General features: G+C 38.0%; 2 protein-coding genes across 3 annotated transcripts in view; both read right to left on the reverse strand.

The window, feature by feature from the left end:
• Positions 1–27,121, reverse strand: part of LOC311088377 (uncharacterized protein) — a 252,493-nt gene that overhangs the window by 55,859 nt on the left and 169,513 nt on the right. The gene's annotated exons all lie outside the window — the stretch shown is intronic.
• On the reverse strand, positions 4,514–26,842 carry LOC311088375 (uncharacterized protein). Of its 2 annotated transcripts, XM_084122434.1 has the most exons (7): positions 26,604–26,826; positions 19,893–20,210; positions 19,379–19,690; positions 18,922–19,224; positions 17,648–17,935; positions 5,189–5,485; positions 4,514–5,104 (listed from the first exon to the last, which is right to left on the reverse strand). In XM_084122434.1, the coding sequence occupies exons 1-7, from the start codon at positions 26,647–26,649 to the stop codon at positions 4,953–4,955; spliced, it is 1,716 nt and encodes a 571-aa protein (XP_083978560.1). In that variant the 5' UTR covers positions 26,650–26,826; the 3' UTR covers positions 4,514–4,952. The 2 variants fall into 2 exon arrangements, with proteins under 2 accessions (XP_083978560.1, XP_083978561.1); XM_084122435.1 differs by lacking the exons at positions 4,514–5,104; positions 5,189–5,485 and adding an exon at positions 17,414–17,563 and having other exon boundaries at positions 26,604–26,842.

A 27,121-nucleotide genomic window follows, 5' to 3' on the forward strand; every position in this document is an offset into this window, starting at 1 on the left:
TGTGTTAGTGAAGGCAACAGATCGAGTTTTGAGTGGAGCCAGAGTGTTGAGAGTGAATGAAGTGAAACTCCACCAACATCTAAAATAACTGCACATCTTTAAGTGATGATGCATGTGACCATGCTGTAAATAAATAGGCTATGATCAATAAGTTGACAACATATGTTTTTACACTGTTTTAACTCATCAAAATAAGTTAAACAATTTTCAACTCATTTTTAAGTCAGTTTAATGTAATTTAAGTTGAATGACTTAAACATCCAAGTTGATTGTACTTAAAAATGTATGGCAACAACATTTTTTTTACAGTGCACTTTTTAACTCATTATTTCAAACTCGATCTGAATTTGGTCATTTTCTCTTGTCCGCCTCAATTTCCTCTTGATCAACGACATAATTTTCCACAGAAATGAACTGACCCATGACATGTTAAAATCACAATTACACCAGTATAACTTATGAAACAATCAGTTACAAGAAATACAGCCCTTATTAAATCAGCATGTAAACTTGTGTGACCTACCGCTGTGAATGCTCATGCACACTGGGAAGGAAGAAAGAAACAAAGTGCATATAGAATTGAAAATAATCCAAGATATTTGAAACGAACAAAGACATTTGCTTGACTGTTTTTCTACATCTTCTTTCTACCACAAGGACCATTTGGAGTTCCTAAAGGCACAGATGGGCTGATAGTGATCAAGGCCTGTAGGCCAAGATGTTTTGGGGGTCAATGAATTGTCACACATCAGGTAACATCTTTCATATATGCTGGGTAAGATTAATGGTATAAGTTATCATCTCATACATCTATTTTGTAACTATTTTAAGTGTAACCATAACCATATTTTGTCATTAAACCTTTTCAATTACAAATAATGTGCTAACTAGTTTTGATTTGGTATTGCCTTTGAAGTGCTACATATTGCAATACAATATTGTCACTCTCTATAGCAACGCTCTCCCACATATTAAGCTATGGTAACTGCGCTTATTTCCATCGTTGGTATAAGTGGCAGTGGGTGGAATAGACAAGAAATGTACAGTTTTCTACCATCTTGCTAATAACGTTTCTTTAGTCATTCGGCAGTCTTGCAGCCTGAACCCCTGCAGGAAATCCACACTAACAGGAGATGAAGTTGAGATGCAATCGAACTCAAAGTGACAAAATTCAGAGCATGAAATAATGAAATAATCTTATAAAGATTAGATGCTCACATGCATTAACACTTAAGGATGTGGTTATTTTAAATGTTGGTGGAGTTTCACTTTATTTTACAGAGCAGCTTCACATCAGATCATCTGTCATTTTATCACTGAAGCAGTTTTGAAGAGTTTGTCTTTTCATATTTGTGGACTGAAAGCGCTGAAGATGTTTTGCACTGTTTTCTTCTGTCTGTGTTTCTGGCGTCTGGATGGTGAGTTTTAAATATGACTTTGGTTGTTTCTCTTCTGGTACCATGTAATAAATTACAAGTTAAATTAGCCAGAGAGGATTTAACATTCACTGTTACAGGACAGCACTGATAGGGGAGCTCCGTACCTGTCAGGTCCAACAGTGGTTTTGTCCAGAAAACACTCGTCAGGGTCCAGGGCTGCGAGAGCTTGCATGAGTTTATTCACGGTCTCCAAACCGTTCAGTAATTTCTCCACTCACAGCATCAACTGTGCTGAAATAAAGATGATGAAGTCTCGTCTATGTGTTCATTCATGTTGTGTTCATAATGCTACAAGTTCTCACTCGTTGTGCGTTGTCTTTTGTTCGGTTTGATTTCAGTTCGGACCAGATCACAGATAATTCTCCAAAGCTCACTGAACTTTTTTTTTATGCAATCATCTGCGCAATTTAAATTACAAACTATGGCTGCGTATAAATCAGTGTTTTCTGCTTGAAGAATTTTGTTTGCTGGGTCAAGAAGTTTCAGTATCTTATGTACCATAACAGCAATGAAGCTGAAGTTATGCTCTGTCACTGATCGCACCGGTCCTGTAGCCTCAACTCAAATGCCTATGTGTGACAGGATTAGTTAAGTGATTGACAGTTGTGGTGTCCTATCAGGGGAGAGTATGGTCTATTTAATGCGGGTTGGCTGTCTCCTGAGATACGTCACGTCTTTGTTCCGCCCCCTCGTGCGTCATTCACTGGAATCTCAGGTATGTGTTGGTAGCGGCTGGTTTAAATCCTATTTAGAACGCTACTGATGTGTCATCTTTTTAAATTGTAGTTTTCCATAGCACTTTTCCGACGGTGCACTTATCAGTTCAGAGTGAGTGTCTGCTCACCCTTCAGGTACGTGCTGTCTTTGTATTCAGCGATTGGGTGCGGTATAGTGGGTCGCTGTTACTATTAACGTGTTGCTTCCTGTACCCCAGCTAATCGGCGGTTTCGATGAATGCTCTAAACAGTAGCCTGTGGGAATTATATGTGAGGGATATCCTCTTGTGGTAAGTGTTATGTAAGATGGCTGGAAAATTGTAGTAAAACGAGCATTGGTAACATCTCGCTTCCTTTAAGGCTTTCGTGAGGCGTGGGTCTCCTCTCTCGTCCTTCGGACCGTTCTTTTTGCTCGTTCTTCGGACCATTTCTCTGATCTTCAGCACAATCTCCCTCTCGTTACCACAGTAATTGCACTTCGTATAAACCTGAGTCCATTTTAAGAACCACAGTGTTTGCGCTGTGATCGCGCCGTGGGCCAGCAAACACGTCAACAGGATTTGTATTGTCTACTTCCTTCCTTTTAGAGTGACAGCAAGAGTTACAATTTCTTTCTAGAGTGACAAAGTTATAACGTTAATCTGACTGACTGTTAGTGTATGAAAATCAGTGTATGTGTGTTGCACCAGCTCTATTCTTTTGTCATTTGTTTCTTTAGTTCAGCCTTGTGTATTTTGTTTATATTTATTTTGTTATCTAAGTGTGTGTGTCGTTGTTAATCTTGATTATTGTATGTGTATTTAATTTGGCTGTGATATTTTCTTTGTTTATTATTTTGGGGTTTTACTAAACTCAATTGTTTAGTGGTTTATTTATTTTGCTTATTTTATTCCTCCCAGGAACTGAGGTGGCCAGGCGGAAGGACCTTCTCTTGCAGTGTTTGTTGCAGTGGGTGACACTTTTGAAGTGCCTGCATGTGTGATCCAAGTGCACGGTGGTGTGTGTGTGTGTGAGTAGGATTGCGCTTTTGGAAAAGCCATTAAGTGGTCCTTCCGCCGGTCGACTCAGCCTGGTTGGTTGGTACATTTATTGTTTTGTTTGAACCTTCCTTTCTTGAGACTCCTCCTACCCTTGTGGGTAGAGGACTGTGTTGGTGCTGCCATTTCATACTGCTCTCTGTTATTTCTCTTGTTACGTGTCATTAAATGTAGCGCTGGGCGCCTTTTTAAAGCAGAACATTTTAACTTTTTGTACATTAATAAACTGTTTATTTAATTATTTTGTACTTGTGTCTCTGACCTCCCTGGCACACACGAACCTGTGACCTAGTGTCCATTACTGGGTTATTTAGATATTCCCTGATTGATTCAGGGTGGCGTAGTCGACAATTATCACCGTAAGCTAGAGTACTTATTGAGAGCCCTTACCGCTGCGTGCCACATATGGGACAGATCATATTATATTTATGAAACTCTGGCATTGTGATCATTTGAATATAGGCTACCAACCCGGTCACACTAAATGCGTCTCTATAGCACGCATTGTCTTTATCGTGCAATTTATACGTGAAAATTAGTTTTTACGTGCATATGATACGCATGGTTAGGTTTAGGGTAGGTTTAGTAGTGGTGTGGGGTACGTATGTATTATATATTTGGTTAGGATTAGTGGTTTACCATTTGAGAAACCAATCCTGTTCAAGTAGTGCTATAGACAACACTTAATGCTTGTTGTTGGGTGCATGTGAGTACAATAAAGTGCGTATCATATGCACGTAAAAACTAATTTTCGCGTATAAATTGCACAATAAACACGTTCAAAATCGGATTTCTTATCGCGCTAAAAACCCGTCACTCATGAATCATTATGTTTGTCTGCTGATCAAAGCACTGTGAGGGAAGGGAGTGAGGACTCAATGTTTCTGAACTTTTTGTTTTACCTCATTTGCGTTTGTACTGTTTTACTACTTCCACAGTTATTTGAGTATATATTATTATATTATTTCCGATACACAGCTTGGTTTTTACTGATATGTTTAGGGGGGAAAACTTGAAGGAACACTCATGGATGAAGTGGAACTGGAAGCCATGTTAATCTTGGAATAATACGGCCACCGTAGGAGTTAAAACGCCCTCGGAATGGGAGGAGCTAGAAAGCAATATTCAGTTGGTAGTCATTTACAATAGCTAGATCACCGCTAGATGGGAGAAAATCCTACACAGTATAGCTTTAACAATAATGTAAACATTTAGAAATGTTTAAAATAATGTAAAGTGCTAGAATTGTTCAAATACATAGGGTTAGTATTCCTGCGCTCGACATAATAAATCTAATAAAACAAGGAGAGACTCTTGAACCTCAGACTGAAAAAATCTTTATTGACAAAGGCAAGCAAATCCAGATGACAGATGAACAGCAGTAGTAAAGTGAGATCTGTGTCTTTGAGAGAAATGTGTCGTGTTTAGTCAGTAAAAGAGCTTCAGTATTAGAGAAGTCTGATCTGAACAATAATAACAAGACAAGACATGTGAGACTTTAAGTGTCATCGAAGTAATGTTTAAAGTCCCCAATCAAATATGAATGAGTAGATTGTTAAAAATAATAATAATCAGCATTTACAACAAACACTTTGAGCACTAATGAGTTAGTGAGAAAATATGTTGCTGTTTGTTCTCAAATTATGGGTGGTAATAAGCCTCCTGAAAATAAACATACAGTAAATGCCAGCATATAAAGCCATTACAAATAAACGAAGATTAATAAATGACAAAAAATAGTAATATGAGAAATGACACCATTAGGTTTCTGATGTGTGAATATGTGCTTGATCTCGTTCAGCTCTTCTGGATCTGATGTCATAAACCAGAAGAATGACAGTAGCCACGCCCACCAGAGCAGAGAGGACCAATCGGATCACAGCTTCAGTAGGACCACAACAGTGGACAGAGTCTGAGGAATAAAAGCATCAAACTGAGATCAGATCAGTTCATAAAGACTAATATCAGCGCTGACATCAACTAATATCAGCCGTACCTGAACATGTGTGACAGAGTTGAGTGATGTTGAGGTGTTGAGTCTGGTTGCTGATGGGATTATTCAGCACACAGATGTAGGAGTTTTTATCCTGATATTCCACTTCCAGAGGGAGAGAGAGACTCATGCTGAGATCAGACACACTGATGCTGGACAATAAACTGTTTCCTTTGTACCAGGAGAGAGTCACATGACCCACATTCACAGCTGAACACACCAATGAACATGATGATGATGATGATGATGATGGTGGTGATGAAGAACAGTCTCTGCTGATGACAGGAACAGGCAGACGAGCTGGAAAACGTGAGAGAGAAAAGATAAATAAGAACATCTCTAATCAACAATCTTATTTTGGTTCAGTCAGTGTGTTGAGTCAGTGTTTATATGATCTATTATCTCAAACTATAAAGAGATTCAACAATTAATAAATATGTATGTGACAGGATTAGTTAAGTGATTGACAGTTCTGGTGTCCTATCAGGGGGGAGTATGGTCTATTTAATGCGGGTTGGCTGTATCCTGAAATGCGTCACGTCTTTGCTCCGCCCCCTCGTGCGTCATTCACTGGAAGCTCAGGTATGTGATTGTAGCGGCTGGTTTAAATCTTGTGTTTAGAACACTACTGATGTTGTCATCTCTTCAAATTGTAGCTTTCCCTTAGCACTTTTCCGACGGTGCGCTTGAGTGAGTGTCTCAGAGTGAGTGTCTGCTCACCCTTCAGGTATGTGCTGCTGTCTCTGTATGCAGTGATTGGGTGCGGTATAGCGGGTCGCTATGTGACTAATGTGTTGCTTCCTGTACCCCAGCTAATCGGCGGTTTTGATGAATGCTGTAAACAGTAGCGTTAGCCTGTGGGAATTATATGTGAGGGATATCCCCTTGTGGTAAGTGTTATGTAAGATGGCTGGAAAATTGTAGTAAAATGAGCATTAGTAACATCTCGCTTCCTTTAAGGCTTTCGTGAGGCGTGGGTCTTTTCTCTCGTCCTTTGGACCGTTCTTCTCTATCTCCCTCTCGTTTCTGCAGTGATTGCGCTTGGTATAACCTGAGTCCATTTTGGAGAACCACGGTGTTTGCGCTGTGATCACGCCGTGGGCCAGCAAACACGTCAGCAGGATTTTGTATCGTCTACTTCCTCCGTTTTAGAGTGACAAAAAGTTATAACGTTAATCTGACTATTAGTGTATGAGAATCAGTGTGTGTGCGCTGCACCAGCTCTATTTATTTTTTTATTTTCTTTAGTTCAGCCTTGTGTATTTTGTTTAGATTTCTCTTGTTATCTAAGTGTGTGTGTGTCATTGTGGACCTTGATTATTGTATATGTGTAATTTGGTTGTGATATTTTCTTTTATTATTTTGGGGTTTTATTAAAACTCAATTGTTTATTTATTTTGTTTCTTCCAGGAACTGAGGTGACCAGGCGGAAGGACCTTCTCTTGCAGTGTTGTAGTGGTGGTGTTGCCGTGGGTGACACTTTTGAAGTGCCTGCGTGTGTGATCCAAGTGCACGGTGACATGTGTGTGTGTGTGTGTGAATAGGATTGCGCTTTTGGAAAAGCCATTAAGTGGTCCTTCCGCTGGTAGACTCAGCCTGGTGGTTTCTACCCTTGTTGGTAGAGGACTGTGTTTGTGCCGCCATTTCATGCTGCCCTCTGTGATTTCTCTTGCTAAATGTCATTTTTAGTAAATGTAGCGCTGGGCGCCTTTTAAAGCAGAACATATTTTAACTTTTTGTACATTTAATAGTGTTTATTCAATTATTTTGTACTTGTGTCTCTGACCTCCCTGGCACACATGAACCTGTGTGACCTAGTGTTCATTACTGGGTTATTTAGATATTCCCTGATTGATTCAGGGTGGCGTAGTCGACAATTATCACCATAAGATTATGTATTAAAAAGCCTATACCGCTCCGTCACATGTAAATAATTGGTTAAAAACAAGAATATTTGAAGGACATGAGAAATGATCTCGACTCACCAGAGACAGAAACTCTAAAAACGTTTAATGAGAAACTGAAAGCCCAAACTCTCTCATACTTTTGATCTGTAGTTTATAAACTCCAGCATGTTCAGTTGTGATGTTTGTGATGGTCAGAGATCCAGTTTGATCGTCCAGCTTCAGTCTGTCTCTGAATCTCCCAAGATAATCATCATATACAGCGATTCTGTCGGCCGTTACATTAATTTCAGCTATTAAAATGTTTTCATCTCCAAACATCCACCGAATCCATTCATAACCTTTCATTTCAGTGAGATCAGAGTTTACAGTGAGTGATTCTCCCTCCTTCACTGATATTTCAACTGTATCAACAAACAGAAACAGAGTTTGTATCTGAGATATTGATATTTAAATTTCAAATGAGCAATATCATAACATTTTCTGTAAAGCAGCTTTGAAACGATGTGTATTATGTAAAGCTCTATATACAAATACACATGAATTGAATAATACAGAAAAGAAACAAAATGGTGTTTGGATTAATATTGTTTCGTTTGATTAAAACATAAAATGGTAAAACAAATATTTAACCTACCAAAGACAGCGAGAAAGACATCACTTATCCAACCTTTATAATGTCCAGCATGTTTCATTGTGATGTTTGTGATGGTCAGAGATGCAGATCGTATGTTCAGCTTCAGTCTGTCTCTGAATCTCCCATCAAGAACATCATCATATACAGTGATTCTGTCGGCCCGTTTATTGATTTCAGCTATTAAAGTGTTTCCATACTTCCACTGAATCACATCATCATCCTTTATTTCAGTAAGATCAGAGTTTAGAGTGAATGATTCTCCCTCCATCATAAACTTCAATTCATCTCCATCACCAAACACACCTGAAGAACAGAGTTTTTCACAGATGAAAGCTTTAAAATCACTTGATGTTGGTTTGATGAAGCTTCACTGAAATACTTTAAATCATTTAAATGTGATGTTAATAATATTCTGCAGCAATACAAAGACAAAAGATGATGAATTAAAAGATAAATAGATTTACATATGGTACAATAACTAAATAAAAAGACACTTTTAATTTAATGTTGTAACAAATACTAGGTTGAATTTACTGTTGCTGTATAAACTCATGCTGTGGTTCTTTTCTGTCTTTATTCGATTTCGTGAACGTTACTGTGGATTAACTAACATTTACGAAATCGAATAAAGACACAGTAAAGAACCACAGTGTGTGCAAATTGGTATATCCATATATCAGTGTGTGTGTGTGTGTTTTATCGTGTATGTGTGTTTTTAACACAGGGTGTTGTGATGCGTCTAGTGCAGTGGTGTAGAAAGAGAGGAAGTTGCATGCTTGTGTGTTACGTGCTTGCCAGCCTCTTGCTTACAGCTTACAGTCACTAAGCTTCAGTTGGTTCGCGTGCTGGAATTGCAGTATACGGATGATTGTGCCCTAGTGTCACATTCTAGTGTCATAGTGTCATTTGCCAATGGTCATTGGATCCCCTGAAAAAACCTCCAGTATTTACTATTCATGATTGCCCACTCGCCAGAGTGCCACACTTCAAATATCTTGGGAGTTAGTTATCTAGTGATTATAGCATGGATCAAGATATTCAACACAGGATCAAAGCAGGCATCTTCATTCAGGAGACTGAGGAAAAGAGTGTTCAGCAATACTAATTTACATCTACACACAAAGATTTCTGTTTATCGGGCAATCTGCCTCACCACTCTCCTGTATGGTTGTGAAACATGGACCATCTACGCTCGACATCTAAAAAAGTTGGAATCTTTCCACATTAGATTCCTGCAGCGCATCCTCAAAGTGACACGGCAGGATCGAGTGCCACATATTGAGATCCTGGAAAAAACGAACTGTTGGAGTATAGAAGCAACCTTAATGCTCTACCAACTTAGATGGCTTAGTCATGTTGTGAGAATGCCGCCAAGTCGCCCTCCATGTAAGATAATGTACGGTCAATTACATCTTGGATCCAGATTTGCAGGAGGCCAAAAAAAGAGTCTGAAAGACCAACTAAAAGGCTTTCTTAAGAAGTGTGTGATAAAGCCCACATCCCTGGAAACTAGTGCAGCGAATCGCACGCTCTGGCAGCAACTTAGTCAGAATGGAGTACAAAGTTACATAGACAGGAGAACTGAACATCGCCTGTATACGCCTGACTATACAGTCATCAAAGAACCCACAAATTATAGGAGATGTCATCATCGGACGACGATGGACTACCCAGAAGATCCATATATCTTTAGTAGATGTTAATAAATATTAGTACTGTCCTATAACAGTGAATGTTAATCCTCTCTGACTAATTTAACCAGTCATTTATTACATGTACCAGAAGAAAAACATAAAAAACAAAACAAACATATTTAAAACTCACCATCCAGACGCCAGAAACACAAATAGAAGAAAATAGTGCGAAACATCTTCAGCGCTTTCAGTCCACAAATATGAAAAGACAAACTCTTCAAAACTGCTTCAGTGATAAAATGACAGATGATCTGATGTGAAGCTGCTCTGTGGTGAAATGAAGTGAAACTCCACCAACATCTAAAATAACTGCACATCTATAGGTGTTGATATATGTGACCATCTAGCTCTTTATTCCTGATAATTCACGCTCTGAACTGTATCACTTTGAGCTCCAGTGAGCCTCAACTTCCTCTAGATCAATTACATGATTTTGGTTAGGAAACTTTATGACTTGTGTAACAAGCTGAAGGATTAAGAAATAGGGAAGTAAAACAGAGAAGAGTAATTGCACATATGAAGAACCAATCATAATAGAGAAAATTTATGTAATGGATTCTGTCTGTCAAGTGTTTTAAGATGCACGGGTCCCACACTTGAAAGGACTCCCACACTCCTTACTTCTGAATTGAACACTGGGTTCCACTCACAAGAATGAGACTTAAGTTGCCTTTTCTCAATTTATTGCAGAATTTCAGTAGTTGAAAAGGGATCATGCCTATGTTCCCACAGCCCTATGTTCCCACAAATGGCCTACCCCTGACCCCACCCCTAAACCTACCCATAACTGGGGTTTAGACAAATTGTAAAAAAAAAAAAAAATCTCAGAAATGTGGGAACATAGGGCTGTGGGAACATAGGGCTGACCCTGGTGAAAAACCTTTAAAACCACACAACAAACCAGGTTTCAACAAAACCCTTAAGTAAACAGCAATGCACATGAATTAAGCCACCAAAATATCACACTGTACATAACAGTTTATACAGGTTTAATTTGGTAAGCATTAGCAAATTAATATTTTTACTAGAAGGGAATTTAACCATGTTTACCATAATAAATATTCTAGACAATGAATTGGATACACATATTTAAGACAGTGAATTAGTTTTAGCAGATTGAATATATTAATTATTTCTTAATAATATACTATTTTTAAAATTACTGTTAACACTACTACACATTTAGGCTCAGCATTTAAACACTAACTTAATCACAAATAAGAAAAATTGTGAAGAGTTGCTATCTTCGTATAATATATATTTATGAGGAGACAGTAGATTGTCTTTAACTGGTTAAACGTAACTGGTTTACGTGACATCTCCCCCTTTTAGTCTGGGGGTTCATACAGTAGGGGTGCTTCTCAATATCCCTCCTCGTCTCCTCGCTCCTCCGTCCTCCATCCTATGACCCGGAAACCGATCGAGCACAGCCATCTTCAAGGACATCTCAATTCTCTAATTGCACCGCGAGGAGTCAAGGATCGAGGAGTTAGGAGGCTTCCTGAGGAGTCATGAGCGAGGATACACAGGTGTATCCTATGCGGAAGAGTTTTAGCGACTTAAACGTGACGCACGTCTAAATTCTCCTCCCCCTTCACATCGGTCACAATCATTTTAATTTATACTTTACCTTTGCAGTTTATATAAACCACACATCTCACATATTTCAACAGGGTATCTTGCTTTATTATTATTTATTATGAATTTCTTAAATAAACAAACTTCAACAACATAAGGGCAGATCCTTTGAGCGCTGCTGATGACGCGATGAAGTGACGCTCGAGTGATCAAGTATTCCAATGTATAAAAAAAAGTTACATTCGAATCCTCCATCCTCGCGTCTTTTCCTTGCAGCCTTCCCTCGCATCCTACAGGGGGCGGAGCTGAGACGCGAGGAAAGGAAGCGAGGAAAGGAAACGAGGATGCACAAATAAGAAATGAGAAGCACCCTATTTGTCATGATTCCTGTCTTTTGTTCCCCTTGTCTTGTGTGCACTTTTGTTATTTTCTGTTCTGTGCCATGTTTTGTAGTCCTTTGTAGTTTTTCTTGTTTATTAGTATCCCCAGGTGTTTCTGATTAACCACGCCCCCTTGTTATCTTGTTTAGCTTGTTTGCCTGTGTATTTAAACCACTGTGCTTCAGTTATTGTTGGTCAGTCGTTGTAGCTTGTAGCTGTTTCCATGTTCCTGTCCTGCATTTCTGTGTTCCATTGTTTGCTCTGGATTTCCTGTTTGTTTCATTAAAGTAGTGCTTGCATGTGGATTCTCTCTCTGCTTCGTCCTTGCCTCAACGTTACAGAACGACCGACCAAAGATGAATCCAGCAGCATTAAAGGGGAATCTCCAGCCAAGTAGGTGGCCACGCCTGATTCTGGTTCCCAGGTTGGCCACCGCCACGTCGCCTGAGAGATTGTCTACGGCAAAGATGGCAATGTAGATTGTTTCAAAGCAGCTTTACAGAGATAAACATATAATTTATGGTAACAGAGATTGTTTTGGCTTTGTAGCGGTTCTTTAATAAAGTTATTTTCCAGCTAAAGTTAGTTTTGATTGATTCACTTCCGTCGCAACGATCATTTGTTATTAATTAGGGGCTGCTAAGATGACACCATTCTCTCTACACAGACTTTAAACGCGAACCTGTGAGAAACGCTGATGGTGCTCACATGCGCATTAAGAATTGATTCTATAGTTATGTGCATTTGAATATATGTGCGCAGGTTTGTAATTCCCTACAAACCAAGCCTAAACAAAGTACTGGACTTTCCTTATAAATTTTGATACAGAATTTTATTTTATTTTATCACTTCGGGGTAGGTAGCCTACGCAAAACGAATTTCCCGAAAATGCTTTAGTGGTAAAGGGATCCTCCATAGGGAGAGACTAGTTGGCACTTCAGCACTGCGTTGTCATCGGGTCCAGGCGAAGGTCCTTCGTCAGATCTGGATACGGCCTGGATACGGCCTGGATCCGGCAGGCTGCGGGAAAACCTTGGGATAAACAAAGACACTAAAATTAGCGTAGATGCCATTCTTCTTATGATGAAACGAGTACATCAGGATTTATGGGAAGTGTTCCCGGTTCCATCTGACCTAATCTATGCAGCCTAACATTGAATTATAGAAGTCTAGAATGTGTTATGTGAATGCTAGGTCAAAGAGATGTGTCTTTAATCTTGCTTTGAACTGACAGAGTGTGTCTGCTTCCCGGACAATGGTAGGAAGACTGTTCCAAAGTTTTGGTGCTAAATAGGAAAAGGATCTACCGCCAGCAGTCGATTTTGATATTCTAGGTATTATTAACTGGCCGGAATTTTGAGATCGCAATAGACGTGAAGGACTATAATGCGTTAAGAGCTCACTTAAGTACTGCGGAGCTAAAGTAATCAAAATAAATAAAGCAGTGCTTTGTAAGTAATCAGCAATATTTTAAAATTTATATGATGTTTAATAGGGAGCCAATGCAGTGTTGACAGAACCGGGCTAATATGGTCATACTTCCTGGTTCTGGTAAGAACTCGAGCTGCTGCGTTTTGGACCAGCTGTAGTTTGTTTATTAAGCGTGCAGGGCAACCACCCAGTAGAGCATTACAATAATCTAGCCTTGAGGTCATGAACGCATGGACTAATTGTTCCGCATTTGTCAATGAGAGCATATGGCGTAATTTAGATATATTTTTAAGATGGAAAAATGCGGTTTTACAGATACTAGACACGTGACTTTCAAATGAAAGTTTGGTATCAAAGAGCACACCCTGGTTCCTAACCGACGACGAAGACTTAGAGCAGCCATCAAGTGTTAGACAGTATTCTAGGTTATTACGTGAGGAAGTTTTTTGCCCAAAAATTAGAATCTCTGTTTTTTCAGAATTAAGTAGTAGGAAATTACTAGTCATCCAATTATTTATATCAGCTATGCATTCCGTTAATTTTGTGAATTGGTAAGTTTCGTTAGGTTTTGAAGAAATATACAGCTGAGTATCGTCGGCATAACAGTGAAAGCTAATTCCATGTTTCCTAATGATATCTCCTAATGGTAGCATGTACAGAGTGAACAGCAACGGTCCTAGTACTGAGCCTTGTGGTACGCCATACTGAACTTGTGATCGATGAGACATCTCTTCATTTACTGCTACAAACTGATAACGGTCATATAAGTATGATTTAAACCATGCTAGTACAATTCCACTAATGCCAACATAGTTTTCTAGTCTATTTAAAAGAATGTTGTGGTCAATGGTGTCAAATGCAGCACTAAGATCAGTGCGCATTATAGTGCGTTCGAATATGCCTACTTTCCTACTATATAGTAGGCTAAAACAGTACGTGAAAGAAAAAGTATGTTCGAAACATCAGTATTCATAAAAGAGTAGGCGAGAAGTTCCCGGATGGCTTACTGCTTCCGGACAGATTTTCGAGTGCTCAACCGATGGATACTTTTCTATCCCAGGAGGCCACGTGAGAGGATACGTCATTATCAAACATCGCAGAGATCAGCGACGCGGGTGCTTTCAAATGTGAGTAGACACGGTTCCTTGTGTTAAAATTGCATGTGTTGAACTACTGTAGAGTAAACTGTTGAATTGTTGAAAAGGTGTAAAGACGTTACACAATATAGTATAGTTGTGCTTTTGCTGTAAAAGCACGTTTTATTATGTATAGCTAACCGGGGAGCTCCAGTAAGGACATGTACGTCTCTAAAGTGGATTTACATAAACCATATACATCTTAAAGATGCTTATTTTAAATGTCTATTTACATCTGACAGGAAAATCTTCAATAAGTATTGCAGATGAGCACATCACAACATGAAATAGACATCTGAGTGATGTATGTGTGATATTATCTAGAACAAATCTATAAAGTAACTAAACATAAGTTATCTATTTTATTTGTCCATTAGTACTGTTGATAAATTGAGGAACATTTATGTTGGATAAAAAGTTAAAACAACCTCAACATGCAAATGTAGTGTTGAGCTTATAAATAACTTACGAGACCCTCCATCACTCCACCTGCCCTTACGAGTCCCACCATCACTCCACCTGCCCTTACGAGACCCTCCATCACTCCACCTGCCCTTACGAGACCCTCCATCACTCCACCTGCCCTTACGAGTCCCTCCAGACCCTCCATCACGAGACCCTCCATCACTCCACCTGCCCTTACGAGTCCCTCCAGACCCTCCATCACGAGACCCTCCATCACTCCACCTGCCCTTACAAGACCCTTCATCACTCCACCTGCCCTTACGAGTCCTTCCATCACTCCACCTGCCCTTACAAGACCCTTCATCACTCCACCTGCCCTTACAAGACCCTTCATCACTCCACCTGCCCTTACGAGTCCTTCCATCACTCCACCTGCCCTTACGAGACCCTCCATCACTCCACCTGCCCTTTCGAGACCCTCCATCACTCCACCTGCCCTTACGAGACCCTCCATCACTCCACCTGCCCTTACGAGTCCTTCCATCACTCCACCTGCCCTTACGAGTCCCTCCATCACTCCACCTGCCCTTACGAGACCCTCCTTCACTCCACTTGCCCTTACGAGACCCTCCATCACTCCACCTGCCCTTACGAGACCCTCCATCACGAGACCCTCCTTCACTCCACTTGCCCTTACGAGACCCTCCATCACTCCACCTGCCCTTACGAGACCCTCCAGACCCTCCATCACGAGACCCTCCATCACTCCACCTGCCCTTACGAGTCCTTCCATCACTCCACCTGCCCTTTCGAGTCTCTCCATCACTCCACCTGCCCTTGCGAGACCCTCCATCACTCCACCTGCCCTTACGAGTCCCTCCATCACTCCACCTGCCCTTACGAGACCCTCCATCACTCCACCTGCCCTTACGAGTCCCTCCATCACTCCAACTGCCCTTACGAGACCCACCATCACTCCATCTGCCCTTACGAGTCCCTCCATCACTCCAACTGCCCTTCTTGCCTCAGATTGTGAAGCACAACACATCACGCAACAACCTCAGTGCCTTCAGCCTACATACATGATTGTAGTTTGAATAAAGCTTTGTTTCATGTGTTGACTTGTATATGAATTTGTTTATTGTGTGATGGTGACTTTCATTCATTCTTTTACTAATTTATTAATATTTCTCATTGTTGTCAGTAAATAAAATATAATTATTTAATTAATTAATGCTTTAATTGTTTGAATGAAAATGTAGATATGTTCACTATATACACATCTAGAGTGTATTCATGCATAGCTATGTCATATGACATACATTAAACTTTGTTTGTTTTATTGAATTATATCATTTTCAGTAAAAAGTCATATAATTAAGTATTGGTCAGCATTTATCGTTGTTATTATTGTATGTTTTGGGGTGGGATAGCAATGCAATTCATTCTGGGGTAATATTAATTTTTAATATTAATGATACTTACATTTTTGGAGTATAAAATCAATAGTTTTCTCCAAAGGCGAATCTTCGCACAGCTGCGTCTCCTTTGTGCAGACATTACAAACGCTGAGGAAAACCGTTCTAGGTAGGGCTGTCGAGTTACTGATGTTATGAGGTATATATACAGTATATATATATATATATATACAGTGAGGAAATTTTTTATTTTTCAAATACTTATTTGCAGCTGTATCATAAAAATAAATAGTTAAAAAATCATACATTGTGATTTCTGGATTTTTTTTTTTAGATTATGTCTCTCACAGTGGACATGCACCTACGATGACAATTTCAGACCCCTCCATGATTTCCAAGTGGGAGAACTTGCAAAATAGCAGGGTGTTCAAATACTTATTTTCCTCACTGTATATATCTCATGGGTTTGCATACATAATATGAGATTTTATACACAGGAAAAAAGAACCTACAAGGTTGAATATCTTAATATATATTTTCTTAAATAATTCATTATAATACATTTAAAAACATTTTATTATTTATAGGCCTAGGCCTGAGGGATGAAATGAGAGTTAAATTCAACAAAAAAAAAGAGGAAAACATAAAGCAGTTAGCCACTTTTGTTTGTGGATGAAAATGTTTGGACATAAAATAAAGAAATTAACAACATATTCAAGAGATGACAATTTTGGGATTTTGTAATAAAAATAAATAATATCGTTAAGGATAAAACGGTGGGTCACATTAGTAGGGCTAAATATAAGAACTTAAATCAACCCTAAATGTATTCATAAAATAAATGGGCAGCAGATTCTTCAAAAAGACCACAAAATGAGCAAGTTTAATAAATATCAAGATATTTACAGACAGATTAATTAAACGTGGGGTTCAAATCTTTTAAGTTGTTGCGCTTGTGATAACGCGTCGTAGGTCACATGATAACATCAACATGGCAGATGTCCGGTTTGCATTCATACTTAACGAGATCAGGCTATAAAGTATACCTACTCTTTTAGTGCTCGTTAAGTAAGTACTTATTGAAATTAAGTACCTACTCATTGAGTATGCGATTTCGAACGCAGCCATGGAGAGACTCTTGAACCTCAGACTGAAAAAAACTTTATTGACAAAGGCAAACAAATCATAATGACAGATGAACAGCAGTAGTAAAGTGAGATATCTGTCTTATTTGAGAGAAATGTGTGTTTAGTCTGTAAAAGAGCTTCAGTATTAGAGACGTCTGATCTGAACAATAATAACAATACAAGACGTGTGACTTGTGTGGTTGGAAGTAATTTTTAAAGGCCCCAATCAAATATGAATTACTAGATCAGTAAAAAAAATAAATAATAGTATTTACACTGACAAACACTTTGTCACACATTTAGCAGTAGCAGGAGTAGATTGTTAAAAAATAATAATAGCAAACACTTTGAGCACTAATGAGTTAATGAGAAAATATATTGCTGTTTGTTTTCAAATTATGTTCTAGGGTGGAAATAAGCCTCCTGGAAATAAACATACAGTAAATGCCAGTATATAAAGCCATTACAAATAAATGAAGATTAATAAATGACAAAAAATAGTAATATGAGAAATGACACCATTAGGTTTCTGATGTGTGAATATGAGCTTGATCTAGTTCAGCTCGATCTGATGTCATAAACCAGAAAAATGACAGTAGCCACGCCCACCAGAGCAGAGAGGACCAATCGGATCACAGCTTCAGTAGGACCACAACAGTGGACAGAGTCTGAGGAATAAAAGCATCAAACTGAGATCAGATCAGTTAATAAACGCTAATATCAGCGCTGACATCAACTAATATCAGCCGTACCTGAACATGTGTGACAGAGTTGAGTGATGTTGAGATGTTGAGTCTGGTTGCTGATGGGATTGTTCAGCACACAGATGTAGGAGTTTTTATCCTGATATTCCACTTCCAGAGGGAGAGAGAGACTCATGCTGAGATCAGACACACTGATGCTGGACAATAAACTGTTTCCTTTGTACCAGGAGAGAGTCACATGACCCACATTCACAGCTGAACACACCAATGAACATGATGATGATGAAGATGAAGATGAAGAACAGTCTCTGCTGATGACAGGAACAGGCAGACGAGCTGGAAAAATTATTGCATCACAGTAAGTGTGTTGTGATTGTCAAAACCTTTTAGTAACTAAACTGAATTTTATTAGGTTTAGTGACAACATGTTACAATGTTTACATGGTTCAATTTCTGGTAAGCTGCGCTTTTTTATTATTTCAATTCAATTATTGTGATTTGATTTAATATTGGATAAATATTAGGTAGGCTACACAAGATAGTCATTCATTTTTCTCAAGAAAAAAACAACTCACCTAATGCTGTAAACATATAGAGAGCCCTATCAGCTGGCAGTATTCTTTAAGGTTAAAAATAACACAAATTAAATATAATGCGTTTTTTTATTCTAATAACAACTTTATTTAATGATATAAGTAAAAATATAATAAATATGCAATATAGTGCACATATTTAGCAAAATACTCTATAGCTTTTTTTCTAGCCAACTAACGTGCCTATAGCCTATATCATGGTCATTAAATGGCTTTCCTGGGGTAAATGTTATGTGACATAATTGTTCTCCAGCTGTTTTATTGACCCCTTTTGTTTGATTGATTGGTCGAAATTATGTATGAGGAATATAGCCTACATTTCGGTAAGTTGTACTGTATCTTTCAACAGTGTTCGTTCATGTTTATTTACTATTAGCTAGAGATGATCGGTTCACGTGCCGCTAGGGATCTGTCGCTCACATTTACAAGCGCCAAAACGGTATTTATTGTCTGAATTTCGTAATGAAAGTGACAGAATCTTAGAGCTGAGATTTTTTTTTATATCATAAGTAACCTGCTCTGTCTAGTCTGTCGGTCTCCGTGTCCTCTTTGCTTCGCGATTTTTCTGTGCGTGAGAAAATGGATGTGTGCCGTGAGAGCGTGTGAAAAGTGTCAATTGCGTGTCTCACGGTGAATGCGTGAGAGTTGGCAGCTATGCAATTAATAAATATGAAAATAGTTCATAAAAACAAGAATATCTGAAGGACATGAGAAATTATCTCTACTCACCAGAGACAGAAACTCTGAAAGCTTTGAATTTTATTGAAAACCTCATCTTTAGCTGATAAACTCCAGCATGTTCAGTTGTGATGTTTGTGATGGTCAGAGATCCAGTTTGATTGTTCAGCTTCAGTCTGTCTCTGAATCTCCCAAGATAATCATCATATACAGTGATTCTGTCGGCCGTTACATCAATTTCAGCTATTAAAATGTTTTCATTTCCAAACATCCACCGAATCCAATCATAATCCTTTATTTCAGTGAGATCAGAGTTTACAGTGAGTGATTCTCCCTCCTTCACTGATATTTCAACTGTATCAACAAACAGAAACAGAGTTTGTATCTGAGATATTGATATGTCAAATTAACAATAAAACAAAAAACGGAAATTAAGCAAAATGGTGTTTGGATTAATATTGTTTTGTTTGATTAAAACATAAAATGGTAAAACAATTATTTAACCTACCAAAGACAGCAAGATAGACATCACTGATCGAATCATACAGGTTCTTTCGTCCATAATGTCCAGCATGTTCAGTTGTGATGTTTGTGATGGTCAGAGATCCAGTTTGATTGTTCAGCTTCAGTCTGTCTCTGAATCTCCCATCAAGAACATCATCATATACAGTGATTCTGTCGGCCCGTTTATTGATCTCAGCTATTAAAGTGTCTTCATACTTCCACTGAATCCAATAATAAAAATTATTTATTTCAGTAACACCAGAGTTTAGAGTGAATGATTCTCCCTCCTTCACTGACACTGACACTGTCACTGATCCTGATACCAAAAACACACACAGAACACACACAACCAGGGTTTGTCAGATTAACACTGTGAAATCACTTAATAATGTTTTACTATGCTTTAAAATGTCAGTTTGAAATAATATCATAAAACAAACAAAAAGAAACAAAATGGTGTTTGAATTAATTAAAATTTTGTCATTAAATAAAGGTGAAACAAATGTGTTTAACCTCACCATATGAGTCAATATTGATCTTTCTCTTTCTCACACCGTTGATCTGTAGAGAATAAGATCCATCATGTTCAGTTGTGATGTTTATGATGGTCAGAGATGCAGATCGTATGTTCAGCTTCAGTCTGTCTCTGAATCTCCCATCAAGAACATCATCATATACAGTGATTCTGTCGATCCGTTTATTGATTTCAGCTATTAAAGTCTCTTCATACTTCCACTGAATCACATCATCATCCTTTATTTCAGTAAGATCAGAGTTTAGAGTGAATGATTCTCCCTCCATCATAATCTTCAATTCATCTCCATCACCAAACACACCTGAAGAACAGTTTTTCAGTTTTTGAAAGTTTTTCACAGATTAAAGCTTTAAAATCACTTGATGTTGGTTTGATGAAGCTTCACTGAAATACTTTTAATCATTTAAATGTGATATTAATAATATTGTGCAGCAATACAAAGACAAAAGATGATGAATGAAATATAGTAAATAGATTTATACATGGAACAAAAACTAAATAAAAAGACACTTTTACTTTAATGTTGTAAAAAGTACTAGGTTGAATTTACTGTTGCTGTATAAACTCATGCTGTGGTTCTTTTCTGTCTTTAGTAGATTTCTTAAACGTTATTGAGGATTAACTAACATTTACGAAATTGAATAAAGACACAGAAAAGAAGCACAGCGTGTGCAAACTGGTATATCCATATATCTTTAGTAGATGTTAATAAATGTTAGTGCTGTCCTGTAACAGTGAAAGTTTATCCTCTCTATTTTAACCAGTCATTTATTACATGATGTTTTATTAACAAAGTTCAGGTGGAACACGTTCAGATAATTAACACAAGTGGAGTGCACTCAGCAATCAATGGTAAGAGGTATATATACATTCAACAGTCTCACCTCAATCCATTGACAGTTTAGCAGCATCCCTCCACCACCCCTTCTCCACACTTCTAGTCCTAAACACTTACAAACAGGGGGGAGTACTCTGGGTTTGGGCCGAACTCCCCCCGGACAGCACGCCAAATACGCATTAGTCATTAGTAAACATTGCAAGATGGCTATGGATGAACACCAGTTGTTTGAAACGGCTTTGGCCGCTACAATGAAAGATATTTGCTGAGTCCCAATTCGCCTACTTATACTACGACCTAAAAGTATGCACTTTTTTTGTGAGGAAAAAGTACATACTTTTGAGTGTGTAGCAAAAGAGTATGCACGTTCTGGGACATACTTCGATGACGTCATGCAACGTGAACTTGAACGTGGTTGCCTAGTTACGCACACCGTGACTGTTAACAAAACATTTTACATTTCATTCATTCATATCCAATATAATTTTATTTACTATTCCCATCTTTTTATCTTTTTTTCCTCATCGTTTTTTCCACAATACATTTACAATGTGTTCTACCAAATTGAGGAGTGAAGCAGGGCGTCGTCGTAGATCAACCAAACGCAGGTCGTGTGTGAGGCGGCTGGTTCTGACGTTCATGTGCAATCGTGTGCAATGTGTGTAACAAAAGCTACTTATTTTCTGAGTTAAAATATTTAAAGTTTATAGTATAACTATTGTTTAACATATTTTAAACTTAATTTCATCATTATGTATAATACTCAAAAATACCCCGATGAAAATGAACCATGCTTTTACTATAGTAAAAGTGTAGTAACCATGTGTCTTTTAGTTGGACTGATAAAGTTAACATTTGTACAGCCACAGTATTACAACAAATAAGTCAGTGTGGTTAAATATAGCTTTAATTAGGGTTAAACGTTTGAATTCTTACACTTAAAAACTGAGGGCGCATCTCCGCTGCTGCGTCCGACTGTCATGTTTACATCATCACCACCATCACCACAAAGCTCCTCCCTCCTGCACGCAATGGGTTGTGGGCAATATTAGCCGTTAGAGTGTGCATTGATCTGCACTTCGAATTCTAACCGGAAATAGTAGACCATCCGGGTATCTTGGGAATACTTATTTCAACATACTACGATTTGGGACATACTAATTATAGTTTCGCATACTATTTAGGACGGATAGTATGCGAATTGGGACTCAGAGTTAGACTTTTCAGAAGACGGCGCTCGAATCGTTCCTTTGCAAGAAGGGTGTTTTTGCTGTTTTGCCGACCGGATACGGCAAGAGTATAATCCACCAGTTAGCTCCGCTGTTAGCTAAGCGTATGGGGCTTGTTGTGATTGGTCGTAGTGTTATCCAATTGCGTGCAGTGAGATTTTCAAATGCATGCTTGGTGCCGCCCCTCGAGCTGGCCGAGTTTCATTAGTCAACGCCAGACCATTAATCTTTCAGATTTAGGTCTGGATTTCCAGGCTAATACTGCTGTCCATTTGCCATATGTATTTGTCTTTATCAATAAAGTTTTCTCAGTCTGAGGTTCAAGTGTATGCATGTTTTATGAACTCCCCCCGGACAGCACGCCAAATACACATTAAACTTTACCCCTTCTAATTGTATGTAAGTGTGAACTCGTGAATTGGAACCAGAACTGAAGCCATAAAAACATATATAAAAGAAACACAAACAGAAGAAAACAGTGCAAAACATCTTCAGCGCTTTCAGTCCACAAATATGTATGCATGTGACTATAATACGCACCGCATATGCACTGCAAACGGAGTATGTGTGAAACGGGCGTAAGTGTTAATGCATGAACATCTAGCTCTTTATTTCTGATAATTCACTCTCTGAACTTTATCACTTTGAGCTCCAGTGCGCCTCAACTTCTTGTCATTTTCAAGCATAGTAAAAGTGCAAACATATTCTTTTGATATTTTCCTATGATTAATATTCATCCACTGTGGATTACACCACTGCTGTGACACTCTAAATCAGGGATGGGCAACTTCGGTCCTGGAGGGCCACTGTCCTACAGAGTTTAGCTTCAACCCTAATCAAACACACCTGAACAAGCTAATCAAGGTCCTCAGGATTACTAGAAAATTACAGGCAGGTGATTTTTTCAGGGTTGGAGCTAAACTCTGTAGGACAGTGGCCCTCCAGGACCGAAGTTGCCCATCCCTACTCTAAATGCTCACTTTATTCAGAGTAAACACTGCATTAGTGAGACGTTCAAACAAAAACACTGAAACGGTGCAACAGTTTCTCACACGTCTCAGACGAGCTGCTAAAGACTGTGACCTCAGAGCTGACTAAGATAATCAGTTATGAGATACCATTGTGAGCAAATGCTTGGATTCAAGGCAGGCAAATAAAGCAATAATTTGAGACCAGAATCCAATTCCAGCTCCAGACGAGCTCCTTATTCTAACAGTGAGCAAAATCAACATGAAGTTGCATCAGCGCTCGCACTGAGGGAATATCTCTGATGATATTATTATACTTGCTCCAAACCAAGAGACACTTGATCAGAGACAACATGCAGAGACTCGTAGACTTTAAACATGTTTAAGTCTGAAAATTGTCAGGGCATTGGCGCATGTTCACATAAGAAAACAACTGAAAACAGCGCTGTTTGTTCGCCTTGCTAGTTGTAGTTGTATCCAATAAACTATGGTATTAAACAAGCTAACGCTATAATCGCTAACATAGCAGACTAATGGAAAAATACATCTGTTATCATTTTCTTTTTTATCATGACTAATTTATAAATGACTCAGCATCGTCTGTATTAATGAGAAAATAACCACTTCATCTGATGTTTAAAGTGAATAAAATAGCCTTGACTGAAGAACTTTGTTCTCTCCACTGGCAGCGTTCCCAGATCGGGAGAACGATTTCCAGCCCAAAAGCCCAACAAAAAAACACCCAAAACTTTAACTATAAAAATAATGTTATGGAATTTTATTGCCATGCCAATTAAGGTTGATAATGAAATTTGAAAAGGTTGTAAGGTTGAAAAGTCATTAAAACAAAAATAATGATGATAAAATAATATAAAAATAGATAAATTCCCCAGGAAAACTAGGGCAAAAATTAAAGAAATGTTAGCAGATATGAATAAAATGCCCAGACAGACACTGTCAAAATGGCAATCAAGAAATGAACCGATACCCTCGGAAAAACACATTTTCAATGTCAGCAGTCAGAATAAGTAATGCAAAAAGTGAACTGAATAAGCAACGAAATTAGCAGGTATTTCACGCTTGTTCAGACACAACTACAGTCAAAACTGTCAACAGAGAATTAACAGCAATAATGCGCTTTCCTTCGTGTTGCAGTTTAACTTCAGACAGAAGTGTAAAAGATGTCCTGATGCAGGACAGGATCATATAGTTTCATATTCAGTTTTGATTTCAACTGTGAACAAACAGTGAGTTGTATTTTTTAGAGTTACAATTATATGAACTAAGAGCCTTCGTCATCTCCCTCCACAGGTGTAATTCACGTTTAGAGAGTTAGAGACTCTCCCACTCTTTACCGTGTAACTTATATTTAGGAAACCCTGGCATTGTGATCACTTGAATATACCAACCCGGTCACACTAAATGCGTCTCTATAGCACGCATTGTCTTTATCGTGCAATTTATATGCGAAAATGAGTTTTTACGTGCATATGATGGTTAGGTTTAGGGTAGGTTTAGTATTGGTGTGGAGTACGTATGTATTATACGTTTGGTTAGGATTAGTGGTTTATCAGGTAACACTTTAGAATACTGTTCCTTCATTAATGAATAACTACACAGGAACAAATGAGTACCGTATTTTCCGTACTATAAGTCGCATCAGTCAAAAAATGCGTCATGAAGAGGAAAAAAACATATATAAGTCGCACTGGACTATAAGTCGCATTTATTTAGAAATTTATTTCACAAAATCCAAGACCAAGAACAGACATTTAATCTGGAAAGGCAAGTTATTCAACTACACAGTAGCACACAGAAAAACAGGCTGAGTAGGTGTCCGGTGTGTTAACACAACACACTAACAGTTATTCAGCTACACAATAGCATAAAGAATAGGCTAAATTAACATAAGCCAGTGAGTCCAACAAGCAAGTTACCAGTAAACAAGTTCACCAAGCACCCGCGATCTCATTCCACATCACTGAATCCATTGAATTTTCTTCATCCTTGGTGTCGCTTCTGAACAACTCCGCCATAGAGCGCCCTCTCGTGGCTGTAGACGGTAATGTTTTCATCTCAGTCTGAATTAATTTTGATATATAAGTCGCACCTGACTATAAGTCGCAGGACCAGCCAAACTATGAAAAAGAGTGCGACTTATAGTCCGGAAAATACGGTAATGCACTTTTAACATTCTAGTAACTACTATTAACTAACAAGAAACTCTGATTAACGAATTAGTAAGTCATAGCGTTCAGTCGAATGTGGTAGTTCACTATTAGCTAATCAATAACTACTATTTTTCATACCTCACTGAAGACTGCTAAGAACTACTATATACAGGTTCATAATTAATATTAATAATGCATAATATATAATAAGGTAATGGTAACTCTTTAGTAATTAATCAAGTGTTACTACATCCTTCTAAAGGAACTACTAATTATTTGGATCAGTATTCTAAAGTGAAAAAACATGATAAATACCTAATATTGACTGAAGTCATTGTAAGTTTTAAGGCTTTTGTAAGGTTTTGGATAGTAATGACTCAAGTGTTACTACATCTTTCTAAAGGAACTACTAATTATTTGGATCAGTATTCTAAAGTGAAGATCATGGGAACACACTAGTAATGACTAAAGTGTTACCAAATCCATTAGAAGGAATTGATATTCAAAATCTTACAAAAATCTCAAAAGCTTACAATGACTTCAGTCAATATTAGGTAGTTATCATGTTTTTCACTTTAGAATACTGATCCAAATAATTAGTAGTTCCTTTAGAATGATGTAGTAATACTTGAGTCATTACTAGTGGGTTACCATTACCTTTTATTATAAATTATGCATTATTCATGTTAATTATGAACCTGTAGATAGTAGTTCTCTGGGAGGTATGAAAAAAATAGTAGTTATTGATTAGCTAATAATGAACTACTACATTCATCTGAGCGCTATTACTTACTAATTTGTTAATCAGAGTTTCTTGTTAGTTAATAGTAGTTACTAGAATGTTAATAATGCATTACTCGTTTGTTCCTGTGTAATTATTCATTAATGAAGGAACAGTATTATAAAGTGTTACCGTTTATCATTTGAGAAACCAATCCTGTTCAAGTAGTGCTATAGACAACACTTAATGCTTGTTGTTGGGTGCGTGTGTAAGCCTATTACACGCAATAAAGTGCGTATCATATGCACGCAAAAACTAATTTTCGCGTATAAATTGCACAATAAACACGTTCAAAATCGGATATCTTATCGCGCTAAAACCCGTCACTCATGAATCATTATGTTTGTCTGCTGATCAAAGCACTGTGAGGGAAGCTTTTTGTTTTACCTGATTTATGTTTGTACTGTTTTACTACTTACACAGTTATTTGAGTATATATTATTATATTATTTCCAATACACAGCTTGGTTTTTACTGATATTTTTAGGGGGTAAAACCCTGAGATCGGGTCCTGACCCCCGCTATGTCTGCCTACGCTAATAACTGAGTTTAGACCTGAATTCAAACTTGATCTCACAGTAAAATCACAGCTCAATTATTTCTATATGAGAATAACAGTGAATGTTAAATCCTCTCTGTCTAATTTAACCTGTAATTTATTACATGGTACCAGAAGAGAAACAACCAAAGTCATATTTAAAACTCACCATCCAGACGCCAGAAACACAGACAGAAGAAAACGATGCGAAACATCTTCAGCGCTTTCAGTCCACAAATATGAAAAGACAAACTCTTCAAAACTGCTTCAGTGATAAAATGACAGATGATCTGATGTGAAGCTGCTCTGTAGTAAAATGAAGTGAAACTCCACCAACATCTAAAATAACCACATCCTTAAGTGTTAATGCATGTGACCATCTAGCACTTTATTAGCTCATTATTTCATGCTCTGAACTTTGTCACTTTGAGTTCGATTGCATCTCAACTTCCTGTTAGTGTGGATTTCCTGCAGCGGTTCAGGCCACAAGACTACTTATCTGGCTGCTACTTATACCAACAACGGAAATAAGCGCAGTTACAATAGCTTACTATGTGGGAGAGCGTTGCTATAGAAAGTGACAATACTGTATTGCAATATGTTGCACTTCAAAGGCAATACCAAATCAAAACTAGTCAGCACATTATTTGTAATTGAAAAGGTTTAATGACAAAATATGGTTACGGT

The sequence above is a fragment of the Abramis brama genome (assembly GCF_963993115.1).
Source record: "Abramis brama genome assembly, chromosome: 8".
In the NCBI taxonomy this organism is placed as follows: domain Eukaryota; kingdom Metazoa; phylum Chordata; class Actinopteri; order Cypriniformes; family Leuciscidae; genus Abramis; species Abramis brama.